This window comes from Acanthopagrus latus, chromosome 12, assembly GCF_904848185.1.
Source record: "Acanthopagrus latus isolate v.2019 chromosome 12, fAcaLat1.1, whole genome shotgun sequence".
NCBI lineage: Eukaryota > Metazoa > Chordata > Actinopteri > Spariformes > Sparidae > Acanthopagrus > Acanthopagrus latus.
This window is the reverse complement of record NC_051050.1, coordinates 2,237,417-2,258,901: the sequence shown is the minus strand read 5'-3', so window position 1 is coordinate 2,258,901 and position 21,485 is coordinate 2,237,417. Positions and strand designations below refer to the sequence as shown.

Below are 21,485 nucleotides of genomic sequence, written 5' to 3'. Positions count from 1 at the left end.
CTGTCGTGTATTTCTAACCTCCACTTGTGCACTCAGGATTTCTGCTTCTTGTTATCGACACGTGCGGGTGGTCTCGGTATCAATCTGGCATCAGCTGACACGGTAGTCATCTTTGACTCAGACTGGAATCCCCAGAATGACCTGCAGGCCCAGGCCAGAGCCCACAGGATTGGACAGAAAAGACAGGTAAACAACAACTGTCATAAACCTTTTTCCATTTCTATTTAAATGTATTTTCCCACATTATGCCAGATATCACCTACGGTCCAAGTCAGACATTTACATAAGCTTATTTTATATTAGCTTACTTATTTATATATTTGCTTTGTAGCATGGCCTCTTTACTTCCTCTCAGAGATTATAATTCAGGTTGTCCACGGGATTGTAAAAGGTATTAAAGGTAGTAAATTAAATTAGCAAAAATTAAGGCCATTAAAAAGTAATAAACATCATCTGACGTGGTATTACATTTCGAACCACTATCCAACTGAGGAATTATTAGTTTATATACTCGTCACTTTACTTTTTACAGAAGTCCTTTAATTAAACATTTCTGTTTTAAAACTATTTACACCTTTTCTGATTTTTGTCATTTTGTCTTCATTGAGATAGAATGATAATGAAAAAAAGAGTGTGCTCCTCCTACACATAACAATGAATCTATTTTTTGTCTTGGGTTAGGATTAAATAACAAATAATTGTGTGTAGGTCAGTGTTTTTAATGAGACAAAAAAGTAACAGAGTATCCAGTAATGATAAGTATGTGATTTGAATAGTAAGCATTACTACACTTATTCACTCAGAAAGTTAAGTATAGTAGTTACTAGTTAAGTGTCAAGTATGGCAGTAATCCCTTACTTTATAATTAGTTACCCTCAACACTGAAGTTTGAAAGGTTGCCACTACAGTTGCAGCTTGAAGTCATGTTGGTGTTAAAAAATATTGTGAAGGTATTAAAAAAGGTATTAAAAGATATTTAATTCAACTTAACAATTGCTGTATATACCCTGTAATCAATACCAACTGGTGATTTTTCTGGGCCCATTTTAATAGGGCTTGTTTGATACATCCATTAGACTCAATGGGAAAGTCTAAGCTCAGCATTGATCTGGAAGAGCACACTACTGATTTGGACAAGTCAGAACAGTCACTTGGAGCCATTTCAAAGCAGTTACAAAATCACTGTACAACTAAGTATAAAGTGCATGGCACAGTCTTGTCACTGCTACAATCAGGAAGAAAACACAAACTATCACCTGCTGAGAGAAAACTGGTCAGGATGGTCAAGAGTCAACCAACTTCCACCAAAAAGCAAGTCTGTGATGAACTAGAATCTGCTGAAAGTGAGTTTGACCATAGGCTCAGAGGCTGCTTTGCAGGAAAGAAGCCCTTCCTTAAAGCTGTAGTCTAAATAGAGCAGATTGCCATACAGTGTTGCAGTTGATCTATGTAGCTTGTTGGTAAATCTAGCTTGTTAGCTTGTGTGCCAACTCCAGTGTTTAGCTCTGTCTTTATGGCTACTGGTTAGCAAAAGTGTCTTTCAAGTGACCGGGCAGTCATAATGTTAGTTTGTGTTCAGTATGCTCTGAAGTAGTTGAATTGGTTTAGAGAAATAAGGTTACTCATGCTTCAGAAAGGCAGCATGGTGCTGATGATTACCAGAATGATTAGCTGGTAACTCCGTCTACGGCTATGTGAGGAATATTGTTTGGTACTCGGGTTACTACAGTGATCGGCATGAGGCACTTGTCTTGGTAATTTAGTAGTATTGGTCAGAAATAGAACAGTCAGGGCTTTTGTTGTTGTTGATGTTGTTATTTTTAATGCGCCATCTTGGTTATCTGGCGTCCTCTGTTACTGTGGATACAGGCCTGCTTGTGCATGGCAGGCTCCTCTGTGGGGAGGGGCTTTGAAGGCAGGACTGCAGCACAGCAGAGAGGAAGAAGGAGGGACCTGGGAGCTGTTCAGTCAAGTATTCTGGCTAATATATAGGGACAAATATTTTGGTGTATGAATGGAGTGAATATGTTGAAATACATTATGTTAAAATATGGAAGGACTATGGAAGGGCCAAAATATCAGCCCTGGAAGAAGAAGAAGAAATTCTGTGCACAGAAGAACATATGTTGTGAGTGCCTGCTGCATTCACAACCAATATCTCATAAGTAAAGGGCCTTAAGGTGGGAAAGCCCCAATCCAGAATTTTGGCCTTATTTGAATATTGTATACTTATATAGTTATTACCTTACTGTGTTGATGAGCCACACAGCTCGCTGAATACGTTTTGACAAATAACTTCAATTTGTGCTCAACTGTAAAACATTTAAGCTGCTCCTAAAATGGATCTATTACATATTGACTGTAGTAGAATCTGGACATCATATGTCATCCTCAAGCCTCTGCACAACACATCTATTGTTGTTTGACCATGAATAAACTGCAGCTCTTAAATACGCAAGTAGACCTTATCTTGGCGTGACTGCTATCACAATCCCTGCTAATACATGTCATTGCTATCTATGCTAATATCCGTGTTATTTTTTCCATGCTAATGATGTTGATCTTGCTATAATGGCAGTCTAGTTGCCATGGTACTGGATTAAGTCTGACTATACACCAGACTCCTATTCTCCATTTGAGAAAGGATGTTGACCATTACACAGGTGGAAACACTGGCTTAATACTAATGACAACATGTACTTACAAAGCCCTTCCCAAGGATAGAGCACAAAGGCTTTCAAAATGAAATGAAATGCGATAAAATACAATGAAAGTATTCTATAACAAATAAAAGACCCTCAGTTGAGTGACTGGCTAGGGGAAGTATCCGCAGAAGTACACTGGACACATTGCAAGTTTTGCAGGAAGCCTTTGGGTGTTGTTTGTATGGGCATTGCAGTTGTCATGCAAGTATGTCAAAGTCATGTCAAAGTTGCTGTGCAATTAAATGCAACATTATGTAAGTTTTTAAAAAACCCTTTTAAACAATGGTTTCTTGTAATAGCTTGAATGGTGTCTCTGTCACAGCCACTCCACCCCCATTATGTAATTTAATTGAGAGGGTAGGTTCACCACAATACATACATGTTTACTTCAAGATATACATTTTCAAGACATAACATTGTTATGACGTAACAAGCTTTGTTTGTAGTTAGCACCTACATTATGTCTGACAAATTGTTAAAGACTTGGGATTTGTATTTGCTACAGTGTTGTCGCACTCAAACTATGGCAGGTTGCAAACTGCACAAAATCCCAATTTCTACAGTGCATTAAGGGGTAGTTGAGATTGGAAAATGTTTGAAAAAGTGCTAAAATGTTGGATTTTTTTAACATTCAGCCCATCTGCTTGAATGGGGAAAAATTGCACAAATAGCTGAAAATATCTGTATGAGAAGTATGCCATCTATCAATGAGAAAACATATAGCCTTCTAACTCATGTATTAATTGAGTTGATCTTTGAATAGGGTAAATACCTTGAAAAATGTAGAAGGTGAAGGAGTCCAACAAAACAGGTTTTAGGAATTATACAATATGAAGAATTCAGTGCATAGAAGAATATATGTTCAATGCCTATAGCATTCACAACCACTTGCGTATCATTCCTTCTATGTACAGTTGTTATATTATATCCAGCAACCAGTCCAATTGTTTGATTTGAGCTAGCCATTTTAGAAAAAGCCTTTTCTAGCTTGCTTTCTAGATAACCTTTCTAGCCTTGGTCGTCTTCCACTGTCCAACTGTTTGCTTATGGGCTTTTAGGTAAACATCTACCGTCTGGTGACAAAGGGCTCAGTGGAAGAAGATATCATTGAGAGGGCAAAGAAGAAAATGGTGCTGGACCACCTTGTCATTCAGAGGATGGACACCACAGGAAAAACTGTCCTCCATACCGGTGCTGCTCCCTCCAGGCAAGCAACACAGATCATTCGGTTGCTTGATTAACCACTTTTTGTCTACTTCATTCTTGCACTTAACTCTGTTTATTGACCCACTTCTTGATAGAGCTGCCCTAAACGTGGTTGAAGTAGTGTCAGTATTATTTTACCCTTGTCAAAGGTTGCTGCTACACTTGTTTGTTTTTTATTATCTCAGTTGTGTGTGCTTTATAACCAACAGTTCCGCGCCATTCAACAAGGAGGAGCTGTCGGCCATCCTAAAGTTTGGTGCAGAGGAGCTTTTCAAAGAGCAAGAGGGGGAGGAGCAGGAGCCACAGGTGGGTAATTATACACTGAATGTGTGTAATAACACCTTTTCCTGAAATATTTTACAAGCTTAGAATCTCATGGAGTCTTCTGCTCTCCAGGAAATGGATATTGATGAGATCCTCAAACGGGCAGAGACCAGGGAGAATGACCCTGGACCCTCCACTGTGGGAGAAGAACTTCTGTCTCAGTTCAAGGTTTTTTTTTTTGTTTTTTTTTTTACTAACTAGTTAAACAATATTAAAGTTATTCTATTGAATACTAATTGTTGACCTGAACTATGCAGGTTGCAAATTTTTCCATGATGGAGGATGAAGAAATAGACATTGACTCTGAGCGTAGTCATCGCAGTTGGGATGACATCATTCCTGAGGTGCAGAGGAGGAGGATGGAGGAAGAGGAGAGACAAAAGGAACTTGAGGAAATCTATTTGCTGCCACGCATGAGAAACTGTGCCAAACAGGTACTTGAGCAATGCAAAATAGCATGAGGTTTTTAGTTCCAAATAAATTCAATAAATTCAGGGAGAATGCCTGTTTGGGTTCTTAATGAATTTCCATGTGATTTTCTTTGTTTGTGTTAACAGATAAGCTTTAATGCGAGTGAGGGCCGTCAGAGCAGGAACAGGAGGTACTCTGGGTCCGACAGTGACTCCCCCTCAGACAGAAAGAGGCCAAAGAAACGAGGACGTCCTCGGACCATTCCACGAGAAAATATCAAGGGCTTCAGTGATGCAGAGATCCGAAGGTTATATTAACTGATTAATTGATGAGGCTTTGTGATATGAAAAATAATTCATAGCCCATTATTTTCAAGTTGAATGGCAGTACACATTATATATTCCGGTATTTTCTAATAAGTGAAGTAAAAGTTCAGTTGCAAGTCAAAACCTTGTCTGAGATGTCACATGCACTTTTATTTTAATAGACTATATTCACAATGAAATGTAAAGACAGAGTTTTCATCCACGTTGTAAAGTATAGTTTTTGCAAATGGATATAATACTGAAAAGATGCAGACATTCATTATTATTGTTTATGCGCATTGCATGGACAGAGAGAAAGAGATTTTGTCAGTTTTGTGATTTTTGTCGTTAATATCGTTACCGTCACTGCACTGCATTTTTATTAACACATCTGTTGCCTGCCTTCAGGCCCCTCCACTCACCCAAACAAGCAGCTCTGTCATGCACACGCAGCACATTGCTGTATTGCATGAGTGCTTTTGCAGATTTAATTCATGATCATGATTCATGAGATTTTGTACAGCATTTGCAATATACCTGTCTATGTCACTCTGTAGAGTAATTGTTTCAGGACATCTTGTGAGTGAGGCTGGGTTGTGTAGAGAGCATGAGAGAGGAAAACTGGCATGGCTTTACAGAAGACATCACACTCTATCGACATAAACTGCATTGTCTAAAAATTATATTTATTTTGAAATTGTATCGATTTATCTTAAGAGGTTGACAGACTGCCCACCCCTTATAACCGACCTAATTTTGCTATTATCTATTTGTGCTCCCATATTCCTGATAACATCTGTGTGAACTACTTGCAGGTTTGTCAAGAGTTACAAAAAATTTGGAGGACCACTGGAAAGGTAAGCCGCATCAGAATTTCTTATTGTTCATTACAAACAACAACCACAAAATGCCACATAGTCTGCTCAACATGTGTCTTCAGGTTGGATGCTATTGCTCGTGATGCTGAACTTGTGGATAAGTCTGAACATGACCTCAAGCGCTTGGCAGAGACGGTTCACAATGGCTGTGTTAGAACGCTTAGAGAAAACCCTTGTGGACCAGAGAAGACCTCAGGTAATCAGATAAATGTATTCTTGTATACAGTCAAAGATCTAATCCAAATTTCATTGTGTCTGCAGGAGCACCAGTGCAATACATGCTATGATCTCCTCTTGTCCCTTTATGGCCCCCTCCCACAACAGCTCACTGAGGCCTGAGCCGGCGCCTCAGGTCAACTATGTCGCTGTATTTAGCTTCCAGTTGTGCTTGCCGTGTCGGACGCAGGGTGCACACAGAGATACAAAACTTTCGTGAACTTGTGACTTTGGCCAGCCATCTGCACCAAATATCAAGCTTCCAAGCTATCACTTCAACGGATTATCTCGTTTTCATGGAGACACACGTGGTGTATACACATGACAGAGACGGAGGGAGAGCAGGGAAAGGAAATGCAGCAACGAATACGCTGAATTTTTAAGTAGTGTTTAAAAATAGAGAGAGAAAAAAAAGAACAACGCAATCTGTGGCGATTGGTATTGATTCTGTGATGCACCGCCGCAAATTAGTCTGTGTGGGAAAACACTGCAGTCTGTTATTACTAGTGAAATGTCTTCTTTTTTTGCATTTGTTTTGAATCCGATATTGTTATTTTTATTGGAAATTATAATATAAGCCTAATGATACAATTGAAAATATGTGTCTTTGAAAAACGTTCATGAATTTAAGAATTTCTTAGTATTCCCCTTTTGACTTTCGTGATAGCATGCACTTTATTATTTAAGTAATTCTTGTAAATCTTAGATGTGAGGTTGATAAACAATGCAAGACTCCAATCAGCAAAAGCGCTGTCAAAAGAAGTCTGCACTTCTCAGGATGGAAACAAGGCTGCCGCTTTAGGTGGGCTAAGAAATACCAGAATTTCACAGTGGATGACTAAAAAAAGTCCTATTTGTATTGATTGATGTAGTTTGGAGATTTATGCCTTAACAGGAGGGTGTATGTAAGGAGACAAACAGGAGTGAGAATGATATCTCAGAGTTTTAAACCCCCAGGCAAAACATGGTGGTGGGAATATTCAAGTCTGGGGCTGTTTTGTCTCCTCTGGAGTTGTCCACCTGCACATAATTGCCTCCCCTCCGACTAAGGAGAAGTACCATTTCATTCTTCAGAGACATGCTACACCCTTTGGTTTGTATCTATGTTGAGAAGGACTTGTACTGCAGCAGGATAAGGAGCTCAAACACACCTCAAAATGTTGCTATGGCGGTCAGGTTGATGGAATGGATAAATCCATTTCTAATCCCAAAATCTTACTGAATTTTCTGAGCTTCCCTCTCCCTTTGCAGGCATTAAAAATCCCTCACATTCTGGCAAAATTCGCCATTTTGAAACCAAAATAGGTGACCTACGTGAATCGTGTAGAAACGATGAGAAAATATTGGGTTGTTAACGTGGTGGGGGGGTAATTTGAAAGTAGCGACCGTTCGTAGCTTGCCGCTACAACAACAAGCGGACAACGAGCACAGCCACAGAGAGGCAGTGGCTGTCCAGTTGCCCATCTTGATGTCCACAGGTGAAGTGATGGCCTGACTGCTGTGATGAGCCGTGAGTTGCACAACAGTGCACGTCATCGACACCTCTGCCCATCTCACGCAGTGGCCGGCACGTTGACAGCTCAGGTTTAGATAACGTTAGCAGTGGAGGTGGAAATAAGTGTACCGAGGCGGCAAATTTGGGGACCAGAACAGACCCTCAAATATACCTGTGTCTAAATCCACGGACCTAGCTGCCGAATGGACGGCCAAGCTTGCTGTCCAGTTTAAAAACTGCTATTAACTATGCAAACAAGGGCAGCCATGCACTGCAGGCACACTGTCGAACAAAAGTGCACAAGAAGAAGGTGAAGGTCATAGCATCAACACACTGTAGCCAGCACCTTTCTTCCAAGCATACAGCAACTTCTTCAAAACCCATATTCATCTTGTCAAAACACACTCTTTAAGGGTTTTCTTTTTTCACTCTGTGGCAGATTACACTGTTAAAGTTGTGCTGTTGCGCATTTCTTGAGACAAGTTGTCAGTCTCATTACTTGTATAGCATAACGTGACCATGTTTATTATACATTCATACTGTCTTGTAATTGTGCTTGATTTTTCTCTCAAAATGCATCAGATTGATGCTTTCAAATATGAAATATTCAAAATTTTCTTCCGTGAACATTTCATGTAACGTTTGTTTTGAGCGTTTTGTATTTTGTTGTATTTTGCCGTTGCTGGATAATATTTTTAATTATGTTTGAAACTTGATTATTTTTTTTCTCTTTACCATTAGGAGGCAGAAGAGGCAAGGTGAAAGGCCCTACATTCAGGATCTCTGGAGTCCAGGTTAATGCCAAGCTTGTTATATCCCATGAGGAAGAACTGGCTCCACTCCACAAAGCCATTCCTGCTGACCCTGAGGAGAGAAAGAAGTAAGGCTCTTGATTTACTTTGTATTTTGTTAGTTTGGATTTAGCATCACAGCTTAGCTTTTTCTGTATGAAGCAACCCAGTCACAAAATGTCCAAATATATTTGTATATTTATTTAGATTTTAATTGTATGTGTGTTTTTTGATAGGTATATGATTCCTTGCCACTCAAAGGCAGCACACTTTGACATTGAGTGGGGGAAGGAGGATGACTCTAGCCTCCTCATAGGAATCTATGAGTATGGTTATGGCAGCTGGGAGATGATAAAGATGGACCCCGACCTCAATCTCACACATAAGGTAATTTCAGGTGTGGGTCAGGTTTTGCGATTGCCGTTTTCAAGGCGTCACATGCAAAAGAAATCATTATTAGCGACACATCTGCAAAAATATGCCTGCATTTCAAAATGATAAGCATTTATTTATTTCATATGAGCTCATTCATGCGTGCTTGCGCCCTCCCAGAACTCCCATTCCCCCCGCTGGCTTACTTTCATTTTTAAAAAAAATTGCGTCCATCTAATTTTCCTCCAGGTGCAGGACGGGCGTCGGTAACAATTTATAGTGGGTTGGCTCGGGTGCGGAATGTAATTTGTGCTACTGTAGGAAAACGGGTCGGATCCTCTAGCTTATTATCAAGCTAAATATCCAACATGCTAGTTAACTTAAAGGACTGCAGTGGAAGACAATGGTAAAATATTTACTTTCTCTAACACTGGATTTATTTATGCCAACGGTTTTACATGAAATCGGATTTTTTGTGAATATACAATAACAAACTAGATGTTTCTGTGTTGATGCCAGCACACAAATCTAAAAAAAGAGACAAATACAAGCTTTATCACTAATCTTTCGATCTGGAACACATTGTATTGTTGTTTTTGTTACACCTACTTATAACTGTGGTTGCAAGTGATTATTGTGGGAACAGTCACACGATGGCAGTTGTCAACAGTACTGCACCGTAGTAGACTCGCAACGCAACTGGTGGGGATTGCCGTACGGCAGAGCAAAACCGGATCAGAGCCGTAACGCAGCGGACACGTGTCTGGTGGAACCGCGGGGTGATTTTCTTCTCGATAAGCCTACTAGTGTTCAGAGTCAAATCCTAACTCAGAAGATGAGCCTGAGTCTGAAGACACAAAAGTGGCAAAGAAGGGCAGAAAATACAGTTTTCGTGAAGAATGGCTGCATGAATTTGACTGGTTAAGGTCTCAGAGAGACAAATTCCATGAACTGCAAATTTCGACCTGTACTCCAATGAAAATGCAGCTCACTGCAGGCAAGAGGCTGTTCACTGAGTGCACTGAGGAGGCCCAATTAGTATTTAAGTTTAACACAGGCCTCTTCATTGCCAAGTAAGAACTACCCTTTACCAACCTTTGCAACCAACTTAGATATGGATTTCAGAGCTTTAACCACTATAAATAAATCCTTGACCTGATTGTATATGATTATTTAATGGATACACTTATTAGTAACAAACGCTTTGTCATGTGTCCTATGAATTTTTTCTCCCTAATGACTCATAGTACCGTTATCATCTTCTGTAAAAGTTACACAATGTTTACTGTGTCTCTTGTTGATCAGCTCCTACCAGACGACCCTGACAAGAAGCCACAGGCCAAACAGTTACAGACCAGAGCAGACTACCTCATCAAGTTGCTGAGCAAGGACCTGGCCAAAAAGGAAGCACAGAAACAAGCAGGGACAGTAAGTCTTACAGTAACTCTACATGTCATTTTTTTCTGCCTCAAATCCTTAACTAGAATCACTAGCTTAAACACAAGTGACTTTTTAACTGTGATGCAGATACAGTTAAATGTATGCCGACCAAAATCTATTACGCTCCTTTGTATGTATGTAGGCCAATTCAAGGAAGAGGAAACCAAGAAGTAAAAAGAGCAAAACTCTGAAACCAACTAAGACGGATGAGGTGATGAAAAACATGTCCTCAGATCCCTCATCCGACAAAAGGTCTGATGATGACGATGAAATTGAGGAAGAAAAGGTAAATTCAGACTTCACCTGTATGGTTTTGCTTGCCGTAGCATGAAGTGAATATATCCTGTTTACAGTTTGGAGCTGATATTTAACATGTTTTGATCCTTTCAGGCTGTGGTACCAGTGAAGGCACTAAGTAGACGGGGTCGAGCCGACAGGCAGGAGGAGGACGAAGCAGATGATGAGCCTGAGCAGGAGGAGCTTTCTTCATCACTGGAGAGGGAGGTTAAAGGAAAAGAGATAAAAAAAGAAAGCAAAAAGGAAAAAAAGGAGGAAAGTTGGGACATTAAAGAGACCAGGGAGCCAAAAGAGAAAAAGGAAACAAGGCCTCTGGAGGCAGTACATAAACAAGAGGAGAGCATGGAAAAGGTAAACAGGGTGTCCGCATGGTCTTAAAGCTATTAAAAAGGCCATATGATGTTATGTTGTTATTTTCAGGTTCATAATTTAATTTCATATGTCTGCTAAAATAGGTTTGCATTCTTCATTGTTAAAAAATACATCTAACCCCCCCCCATCCAGAACACTCTGTGGTCCAAATAATTGATTTCAGTGTTTTCGCCAACCAGCTTGCTGCAATTCTACCATGAATATCACCACAGGGACTGACCCGGTGCATGTTTGAGCTATCATTTGATCAGCGTTAAACCTAGCCACGCTGCCCAGCAGGCTGCTTTACAAGTTTGTAACAGTCTTTGTATAGTTTAAGCAGGGGTGCTCATTAAAGTATAGGGATGCAAATAACTTGTTTTTCAGGAATAGGCCAGATCTGAAGAGTTAAATATTTGGTTGGGGTTATGGATGAAGCACCATTTCTACAGTAACTGAAGTATTGAATATACGTCACATCTGGCGAAAATTGGAACACTGCAACATCATTGGTTGTGGGTATGGCCAAGGGACTCTGTAGCACCCCCTGTTGTAAATGCCTGCCTCCTACATGCACATAAATTTATGAAATTCTATATGCATATGTGTCATGACTAGATGCACAAAAAACATCCCTGGGCCCAAACTGCCAGTCAGCGATGAACGGGCCCTCGCTGCTTGCAGCTTTAATTATGGTTAAGGTTGTCTAATTAAAAGATAATTTGATTAGGAATTAATTTTCAAATCCTTTTTTTATCAGAATGAAGTCAAGACTGAGGTACGAGAACGAGCAAAGAAAGCTTCTGATATGCCGGTCCATATCACAGTAAGTGGAGAGAATGCGCCAGTATCTGAGGAGTCTGAGGAACTGGACCAGAGGACCTTCAGTGTGGTAAGTTCCATGTATGATTAAATCTACATGATAGGATATACTGATAATTACACTCTCTCTCTCTCTCTCTCTCTCTATGTGTGTGTATATATGTATATGGCATAATAAAGTTAAGGCGGGGTTCTCTTTTGTTTGTATGTTGCAGTGTAAAGAGAGGATGCGGCCGGTTAAAGCAGCCCTGAAGCAGTTGGACAGGCCAGAGAAAGGGCTGTCAGAGCGCGAGCAGCTTGAACATACAAGACAGTGCCTCATAAAGATCGGAGACCATATTACAGAGTGTCTTAAGGAATATTCAAATCCTGACCAGATCAAACAGTGGAGAAAGTTAGTATGAACTGTCTCTTCTAATGATGCACCTACATTTGGGACATTCCAAACCCAGAAAGGGAACTTTGTTGTACATGTTATGAATTTCTGTTAATGACAAGGACCTTGCAACATCCTACAGCTCTCCAAATACTTAAGTCATGATTTTTTTAAGTTTGGCCTTCAGAACCAAGTTGAATCATTTTTGTATATTCCAAGCCTCATCAACTGTTTATTTTTTTAACTGGATTGGCTTGAAATTTGTCTTGAACATCCAGGACACCCCAGGGATACTTGCCAACATGTACAGTATTTATTTAGATAGTTGGTGATGAATGATTACAATAATCAAATTATTCACAATTAATCACTTTTCTCCTAAATGAAGAGATTATTGCAAAAAAAAAAAAAATGGAGCTGAACCCCCCCTTTTTTTTTTATTCCAGAGGATTTAATCAGGATCACTGTCTGTTTAAATGAGGCTAAGGCTTTAATTATTGTTTGAGATGTTAGTGCACATTTGTCAAGCTTTTGGTGTTTGTCTTTACAGAAACCTGTGGATATTTGTTTCAAAATTCACTGAGTTTGATGCCAGGAAGCTACATAAACTATATAAGCATGCAATCAAGAAAAGACAAGAGAATGCACAGGTAAGTGAAGGCCCTCAGTAACTCTTAGTTTGGGTTACATCCTGTTCTGATATTAGAAATCCATGATGATGTGATTTTGTTTTTTCAGGCAATGGAGAACACTAGAAATCTAAACGCCCATGGCTATAAACATGCAGGTACATTCTGTTTTCTTATGTATTGTGTAGAGAAAAAGATGAGTAAGTTTTCACTGTGCACTAATCCGTTTGTGGTGTTTTTCTTTAGACATTGAAAGGCTGAAGGACAACTCACACCAGGATGAGAGCAGCAGGGACAGCTGCAGCTCAGACAGGCATCAGCCTTCAGGTCGCTACCATGAGAGCAGTAAGGAGAGACACAGCTCAGAATCCTACAGGAAGACCACAGGAGCAGAATCGAGGAAGAGACCGTACTCCTCCTTCAGCAATGGCAAAGACCACCGAGACAGAGATCACTACAGACCAGACAGCAGAGACAGACAGGACAGGTGAGGAGGGAAATGCAGCTTCTGGGAATATATCACCACATTTCTACAACGATGTCTGCAAGACAGTGTAAGAGTGATTAATTCAAAATGAACTACTGTGTGCGCATGTGTTCATGGTAATGAAGTTACATGGCGCCCAGTGCAATGGTGTGGTTGATGTATGGTATTTTTCCTGGAGGGAATTTCCCAGGGGACCATTGACATTTTTAGGAAATAATGATATAAACCCAGAGTTTCAACAGGTGAAATGGGTCTTAATGTATTTCTCATTTGACTTACTCAGCTGCCAAAACGTCCCTGCATTTGAGATGATATTTTCCGACCTATACTCTAGACATAATGCCAAAGCCAGACATATTACTTTAACTTCCATGTAGTACTGTTGAAAAACAAAAAGCTGAAGCATGATATTGATGACCTTTGATATGTTAGATATTCTTTAAATGTGCAAATATGATTGAGAGTGTTTAAACCAGCACTAACACTGTGCTGTGAATTCACTCCTAACAATTGTCTTTTCTATTCACACAAATAGGGAGAAAAATATGGAGGCCATGTTTGTTAAGCTATGGCAACAGCAAACATGCCTTTTTTAGGTGTTGAGCACCATCAGCTTCCATTCCAATTATTCCCCCAACATTAACAAAACACACCACAATGCCTGGTGGGGGTTCACTTAGCCCAATCTGGCAGTTGGACTTGCAGTAATTGGAACCTAGGCTTTCACCAATGTTCATAATGACATGTCACATCAAGTGCTCTATATCTATGCCAACTCATCTTTCCACTTAAAGTTTACAGTCTTCCAGTTGACAAAATCAAATATCAAAGTTGAAGTTGGTCCAGAGTATCAGTGAACAAACATTGAAAGAGTTGTGTTGTCAAGTATAATATCTGCCTTGTTGCTAAGTCATGCTGTTGCTGTATGTGCAGATACTACAATGACAGTAAGCACAGGAAGCTCGAGGATTTCCGCTCCAGCAGAGATCGGCCGGACATGAAGGATCATTCCCATTCAGACCACCGCTCATCCTATCGCTACCACTCGGAGTGGCAAGCAGAGCAGCGAGCCTCAGCCAGCGGGCCCCGCTCTCCCAGAGACCAGCGCTCACCCTACGACTCTCGCTCACCCATGGGACACCGCTCACCTTTCGATTACTCGTCAGACCATAAAAGCACACCAGAGCAGATCTGGACCAGCCGCAAGACATAACAGGAGCTACCCGGGTCTGCTATTAGCGACCATAGACTCAGCAACACAGCAAATGCCTTACAGGGACTGTGGACTGTATCCTAAAGCTGTTCAGAAGCACTGTGTATCAGTCAGTTCATGGCTGTCATCTCCTCACTTCAGCTGCAGCTGATCTCTGGAACCTGGGAGATGAGCACCAGGGAGCGGCTCAAACCCGTCAGCAGATAATAAAAATCAAAGAATATTTTTGTATTTAAGAGTTTAAAACTGCATCGTTGTGTTGGCTCAACAGCATGCAGTACAATTTGTTGTTATTTTTATAAACTTTATTTTTTATCTTAAACGGACACAATTGACCCTGAGTGCTGCCTCATATTCCCACCAACCCATGACACTGGATCCTGCATTTGACTGTTTCTTTATGTTTGTCTGTCTGTGTGTCTGTCAATCTCACTCTGTCTCTCTATCATGCTTTATGTGATTATCTACCTTAATTTAAGTGTTAACTTGATGAGAAGTCAGTTGTCACATGAATCATGTTAAAAGTTGATGTAAGGGGGTTTTGTTGAATCCAGTCTGGGCTCAGGCTCACCACCATTAGTACCTCATTTATACATTTACAGCATTTCTCATTTCTTCAGCAGGTTTTTTTTTTCCACCGGGTGTGGATTATTTAATATCATGTTTGTTGTTAAAAAACAACAATTAGATTTTCTGTTTTTTTTTTCTTCATGTTGTTTTAACTTCACTAATACTATTGTAAATTTTTGTAAAGAAGTAAATCAGTGGTCTTTTCCTCAGGCTTTTGGGATTTATTATGACTCTACTTTTCCCGATCAACTCAGGCTCTATTGTTGTCCTACAAGTGAGTTTCTGTATAATAGTTCTTTTAATGATAATGCTTTCAGAATGTAATTTTTGGTAAAGGGAAAGTTCATTAACGATACTCGGTTTTATTCACTAGTTCTCAGTTCTTTTGCCTCAGTGTGGAAATCAGTGAGTTAAAAAGAACTGACTTCTAAAATCACAGTCTGAAAAAAGACAATTGTCTTTTGATAGAAGCACCCGTTAGATCTAAAATAAACTAGACTGTTTACATTTTTTTTTTCTTTACCTTTCCTTTTCTATTCTACGTAGGCAATAATGTCAATGTTTCTATGCAGCCAAGTATATTTGTGGTGAACCACCCAACTGAATGAAGTCACTGTTACGGTTCACATTGTTGTACATACATTTCCTTTATATTTCCAAATGAATTTACACTGAAAGTGCATGAATTTTTATGAACTGTTTTATATAGTTGTTTATGAAGCCATTAAAAACAATTACTGTACTCACGTGTACCAACTCTATTGAACACTGTCAAGTTTTTCCTTTGTCCAAAAATGATGATCCCTTGCTTGTACCAGGTGTATAGGTTGCTTTTGTGTTGGGTCAGCTGGGACCATGATGAAGTTTCACTTTTTCACAGTATGTATATATTTTAGATAAAATGGCTTAAGTGTTACAGTCAATAGGATGAAAGAGAAGGGTACAGTCTGCTCAGTGAAAGAATGGAGAAGAAAAGGTTTAACCGGGGGGAAAAAATAAGATGTTATCCTTTCGACTGGAAGCCACTGGAACTTGTGGTCAAAAGGTCGTCTGTTGTGGTGGCAACCTTAATGAGAGCCATCAAGGAAGAGAAGGAGCTGAACATCATATCCAGAAAGGACCTTGTTGCACACAGACATTCTTTATTTTGGTGAAACTGTTTTGTTCATATTCTCGATCTAGGCTACGTCTTTCTCCCTGAAAATTGTAATTTATGGTGATTTAAGGCAGTATTCTATGCCCATATTTAGAGGGAGTTGTATCCTTTTGAAAGGGAGCAAAGCACAACAGATCTTATACAAACAAAACAAAATCTCACAACAGAATAGCACATTTGTTTAACAGTGAACAAGAAAATGAAATCTCCGAGTGTTGAGGAAGTGTATCCAAAAGGCTTTGGGTACACTACCAGTCAAAACTTTGGACACACATTCTCATGTAATGTTTTTTTCTTTATTTTCATGACTATTTACACTGAAGATTCTCACTGAAGGCATCGAAACTATGAATAAACACACACTGAATTATGTAGTAAACAAAAAAGAGTGAAATAATTCAGAACATGTTTCATATCATAAGTTGCTACCCTTTGCTTTGTTGACAGCGCTGCTAACCCTGTAGTCACCTGAAATGGTTTTCACTTCACAGATAAGCCTTGTCAGGGTTCATCTGTGGAATTTCTTGATCCTCTTAATGGGGTTGTGACCATCAGTTGTGTTGTGCAGAAGTCAGGTTGGTACACAGCTGACAGCCCTATTTGACAACTCTTAGAATTCATATTATGGCAAGAACCAATCAGCTAAGTAAAGAGAAACAACAGTCCATCATGACTGCAAGAACTGAAGGTCAGTCAGTCTGGAAAATTGCAAAAGCTTTGAATGTGTCCCCAAGTGCAGTCACAACAACCATCAAGCGCTACGACGAAACTGGCTCACATGAGGACCGCCCCAGGAATGGAGGGCCAAGAGCCACCTCTGCTGCTGAGGAGAAGTTCATCTGAGTCACCAGCCTCAGAAATCACTAGTTAACAGCACCTCAGATTAGAGCCCAGATGAATGCCACACTAGTAGCAGACACATCTCTACATCAAGTGGTCAGAGGAGACTGCACGAATCAGCCCTTTATAGTCAAATAGCTGCTAGAAAACCACTACTAAGGAAAAGCAACAAGCAGAAGAGATTTGTTTGGGCCAAGAAACACAAGGAATGAACATTAGACCAGTGGAAATCTGTGCTTTGGTCCGATGAGTCCAAATTTGAGATCTTTGGTTCCACCCGCCGTGTCTTTAAGTGACCGGATGGTCTCTACATGCATGGTTCCCACTGTGTTTTGTTTTCTATTGTATTCCTACGATTTCTTTTTCTTTCTTTCTTTCTTTCTTTCTTTCTTTCTCTCTTTATTTATCTTTTTCCGAGGAAGTCATACTTCCCCATGGGGGAAAACTCACCAAACTTTACAGAAATGTCCGGCCCTATGCCAGATTTACTTAATTCCGAGGACATGGCAATATTCCTCCTGGGGGGTTGAAATTTTAAAAACTTTAAAAAAATACCTACAAAATCAACAGTACATGCTACAGTTTTGAAACTTTCACCAAACTGTAGCCCCAATACTGCTGAAACTTTAGTCCGCTTAAACTCCTTACAAATTATGAAGTCCATCACTCAGTTTTTTTCAAAACCAGTAAAACTTATAAAACCTCCTCCCACATTTTTTGCTCAATTGTCACCAAACTTGCTAGAGAGCATCTTCAGACCGTCCTCCACAAAACTTGCTTCTCGGATTTTTGATTTATCAAAAATTAAGCCCACAGTGCATCAAAATGTTTGACTGTAAACAGTACTGTAAACATATACTATCAAATTCTTGCTAAATGCATTTTCAATCTTCCTGAAAAAAATGAGAATATTTTGGAGTCATGGTTGATGAAGTTTGGCAAATATCAGAATTTTATCTCAAAAACTGACTTTTTGAGAACATTTTGAATTCTGCTCTCACGGGAACAACTGGAGTCAATGTAAGAGTGGCATTTTTAAACATCGGATTTTCTCTTATGAAGGAAAACACTTAGAGTTAAAAACTAATCACTAACATTTCGATGTTGTCAAGATGCAAATTATGTATTATCAGATTTTTGTTCAGCTAACAGAATTTCTGACATTTTGACCATTTTTGAAATCTGCCTTGACAACAGCTGCCTGGACAGTGACTCCCTGAGTCGACAAATGAAGCTACACAGCAGGTCTCACTTCCAGCCAATTAGCTCAGAGAGTTAGGAGCTGGTTCTTGGTGTCAGGGGGTTGTGGGTTTGAGACCCAGCAAGGATGATGATGATGATGGCAGATCAAAATGTCAGATGTCCTCAACATAAAACACAAGACAATTGTCCTGATGGTGGCATCACAGCAAGCCTCTAAATTGAATAAAAATAAATAGCTTTTGCATAAAGGTCCAGTCTCATGCCAGATAATCTCAGCTATAAACCCAAGCCAATAGTCCTGATGGAGGCGCTACGCAGGGGTGTCAAACTGATCCAGTAAAGGGCCATGTGGCTGCAGGTTTTCATTCCAACCAAGCAAGAACACACCTGATTTGGATCTTGCTTTGTTGGCTGATCCAAATCAGGTGTGTTCTTGCTTTGTTGGCTGATCCAAATCAGGTGTGTTCTTGCTTGGTTGGAATGAAAACCTGCAGCCACATGGCCCTTTACTGGATCAGTTTGACACCACTGTGCTACAGCAAGCATCTAAAGTTCAAAACATAGAAAATTCATAACAAATCAACCTGCTATTACTTCACACTTTCATCAAACTGTGGCCCCAATACTAAAGAAACTTTTGAACATTTAATCCTATTAAAAATTATGAAGTCCATCACTGTTTTTTTTTAAACTGTAAAACTTATCAAAACCTCCTACAATTTTTGCCTACAGTGCATTAAAATGTTTGACTGTGAACTCTACTGTAAACATGTACCTGCAAACTGATAAATAAATCTTCAGTGTTCATGAAAAAATTGAACATTTTTTAGAGTCATGGTAGATGGTGTTTGACAAATATCAGAATTTTACCTACATTTTTTTAAAAATTTAAACCATTTTACCTTTTTGGGAACATGTTGAATTCTGCTTTCATGTGAATAACTGCAGTCAATGCAAGCAGCATTTTTAAACATCAGTTATTCACTTATGGAGCAAATCAATCATTTTAAAAAACAAATTCCCAACATCTCCATGCTGCAGCATGTGTATTTTCAGATTTTTGTCTTGATAACTGAATTTTTTATACTGGTTTCAAATCTGCCTGCACAACAGTGAATGGCTTACTCAGTTTGTGAAGTCACTGTTGTGTTGCTACTTGCCAGTTAGCTCAGTGTGATAGATGACAGTCTTTAGTTCCAGAAGTTGTGAGTTCAAGCCTCAAGTGGTCCAAGTTGAACATTGTTGTCAACTGTCTTGTCTTCCTGTTCTCCTGTCTGTTACTCCGAATTGCCTAAATTTGCCAAAAATAGCCCGGACCCGACCCATCGCTGCAGCTATAATTGTCCGTGTTTGTTTTGGTTTTTCAGAGATGTGGAAATAAAGTATTTTAGCCCCTTTTTTGTCAGACAATCAGATTAAAAGTGTTGGAAAGTGACAGTCACCTGTGAGTTACTCAGCTAGTCTGCAGCTAACAGAACGGGTTGCTCGGTAATTGTAATTTTCAGTTGTTGAGAAAGCTGAAGTTATCAACATTCCTGTTATCGTACTTGTGGAGGAGGAAGAGGGCCATTTCAGGATTGGTTTAGAATCCTTTCAAATCCTGCAACTCTTTCACAAACATCTAGAGATCATGTTGTGACGGGATCACACCAGAACAAGGAATGTACAGCGTTAAATATGGTGGAATTCATATGTTTCACCAGACTCACTCCTCCAATGTCGTATGTTCCACTGCACCATTCATATCACAGCAGGTGTGATCCCATTGCAAGATGGTCTCCAGTTTTGCCTCAGGTTTATCTCACCATCACACCATCCACATGCAAGTTGCTGCGGTCATATTGTGGACAGTGTTAGCCTTATCCACCCTCACTACCATCACTGAGGTGCCCTTTAGCAAGGCACTGCCAACAGATGAGACTGTAGTTGTACTGAAGAGCTTCCAGGTGTGGATGGTAACTGTGTGAGAGTGATCAGGGCATTCCTGAAAAAGAGATCTTTGCTCTCAGTGAAACCCCACTAAATTAATGAAGGTCAATTCATATACTGAATATTGTTCTGCTCTTTAAAGTCAGTGTGTTAAGATGGTTGATGAATAAAAGGATTAAGTTTTGAAAATCTTCACAACATGCAATCAACTGACATGACACCCAGATACTGTAATTTCCTTCTCATAATGTTGCTGAATTCAGCCGTTCACCTGAATAGTTCATGATGTATATGGTGTCATTGTAACCTTTGACCATCAAAACATCGGGGTAAACATCACCTTTTTGTGTTATCATGTTGAATTCAGGAGATATGACGCAAAAAACATAATTCAGTTTCGGCGAAAAAGTAAAATGGCTGCCATGGCTGCTACATGACATCTTTGCAACAGCTTCATATGTGAAAATGTTCAGGGCCTTAAACTGCACAACTGTGCCAAGTTTCATACTTCTGTGAAGAAGTAAACATTTTAAGAAGTAAGTAAGTAAGAACTAGTTTTTGACATATCATCTGGAATGGTTCAAAGTCTTAGTTAAAGTTAAAACACACAAACAAAAAAAACATAGTAAAAAAACAACCCCTTAACTGCTTTGGCTAAGTTTTGCCCAGTCACTTACTTTTCAATGGATTGGGTTGAAATTTGTCCTCTACAAGTTTACTTTCTTTCGACCAAATGTTGGGTCTGTGTAGTATTAATGTAGTTCTGCCACATGTAGAAGATATTATATAAGTTATTTGGTTCTGCATAAGAAAGTGCCACATATGTGGTTAAATATAGTTTTACTTTTTTTTTTTTTTTAAATGTAGATTTACGTGTATTCACAACTGAGATTTAAGTACGCAGTCTTTATAAGGATAATGCAGGTCCATGGAGCAGTGTGTGATGTGGTGTGTGTCCTGAGAAGGAATGGTGCCTGACATCTGTGTACTGACTGGAAGAAATGGGGGTCTTCAGTGGGATGGGAGGCATTGCTTTATTTTGGACGCTTGACTTGTTTGAAAGTGTCCTTTCAACTTCATATGAAATTTAAGATATTCTCAGGGAGTGCTTCAAACACAAAAGAAAGGGTATTTAAAATGTAATTCAGTGCATTTGAATTACACTAAATGTTCTTAAGTTGATCCATTTAAACACAACTAAGTACGATTAAATTCACTGGAATTATCTTAAAATTGAAGTTAAAAGAGCACTAAGTAAACTTTATAATGTACTTAGTAAAGTACAACTAAAATATGGTTAATCAACTTCAGTATATTTATTCTACTTGATCACTTGGGAAGAGCTAGGGCTTCTTAAATATGATCCACGAGTGATTGAATCCATACCTGTTCCATAAAATGAAACTCTATATGATGACATGCCAATTAAATGACATGCCTTTGAATAAAGTTCTTGCAGTGTTGGTACC

At 39.4% G+C, this 21,485-nt stretch overlaps 1 protein-coding gene across 1 annotated transcript in view; it reads left to right on the top strand.

Moving 5' to 3' along the window:
• chd1 (chromodomain helicase DNA binding protein 1) overlaps window positions 1-15,649 on the top strand; it is a 43,859-nt gene extending 28,210 nt beyond the window's left edge. The window contains exons 18-36 of the mRNA XM_037117188.1: window positions 37-186; window positions 3,764-3,912; window positions 4,121-4,217; window positions 4,308-4,403; window positions 4,493-4,669; window positions 4,793-4,953; window positions 5,767-5,808; window positions 5,892-6,025; window positions 8,282-8,420; window positions 8,568-8,718; window positions 10,009-10,131; window positions 10,286-10,429; window positions 10,534-10,791; window positions 11,552-11,683; window positions 11,829-12,007; window positions 12,540-12,639; window positions 12,728-12,776; window positions 12,865-13,105; window positions 14,039-15,649. Of these exons, the coding sequence (XP_036973083.1) occupies window positions 37-186; window positions 3,764-3,912; window positions 4,121-4,217; window positions 4,308-4,403; window positions 4,493-4,669; window positions 4,793-4,953; window positions 5,767-5,808; window positions 5,892-6,025; window positions 8,282-8,420; window positions 8,568-8,718; window positions 10,009-10,131; window positions 10,286-10,429; window positions 10,534-10,791; window positions 11,552-11,683; window positions 11,829-12,007; window positions 12,540-12,639; window positions 12,728-12,776; window positions 12,865-13,105; window positions 14,039-14,318 (2,802 nt within the window). The 3' untranslated portion in view covers window positions 14,319-15,649. The remainder of the gene's footprint in view (window positions 1-36; window positions 187-3,763; window positions 3,913-4,120; window positions 4,218-4,307; window positions 4,404-4,492; window positions 4,670-4,792; window positions 4,954-5,766; window positions 5,809-5,891; window positions 6,026-8,281; window positions 8,421-8,567; window positions 8,719-10,008; window positions 10,132-10,285; window positions 10,430-10,533; window positions 10,792-11,551; window positions 11,684-11,828; window positions 12,008-12,539; window positions 12,640-12,727; window positions 12,777-12,864; window positions 13,106-14,038) is intronic.
• Window positions 15,650-21,485: the final 5,836 nt, after the last annotated feature.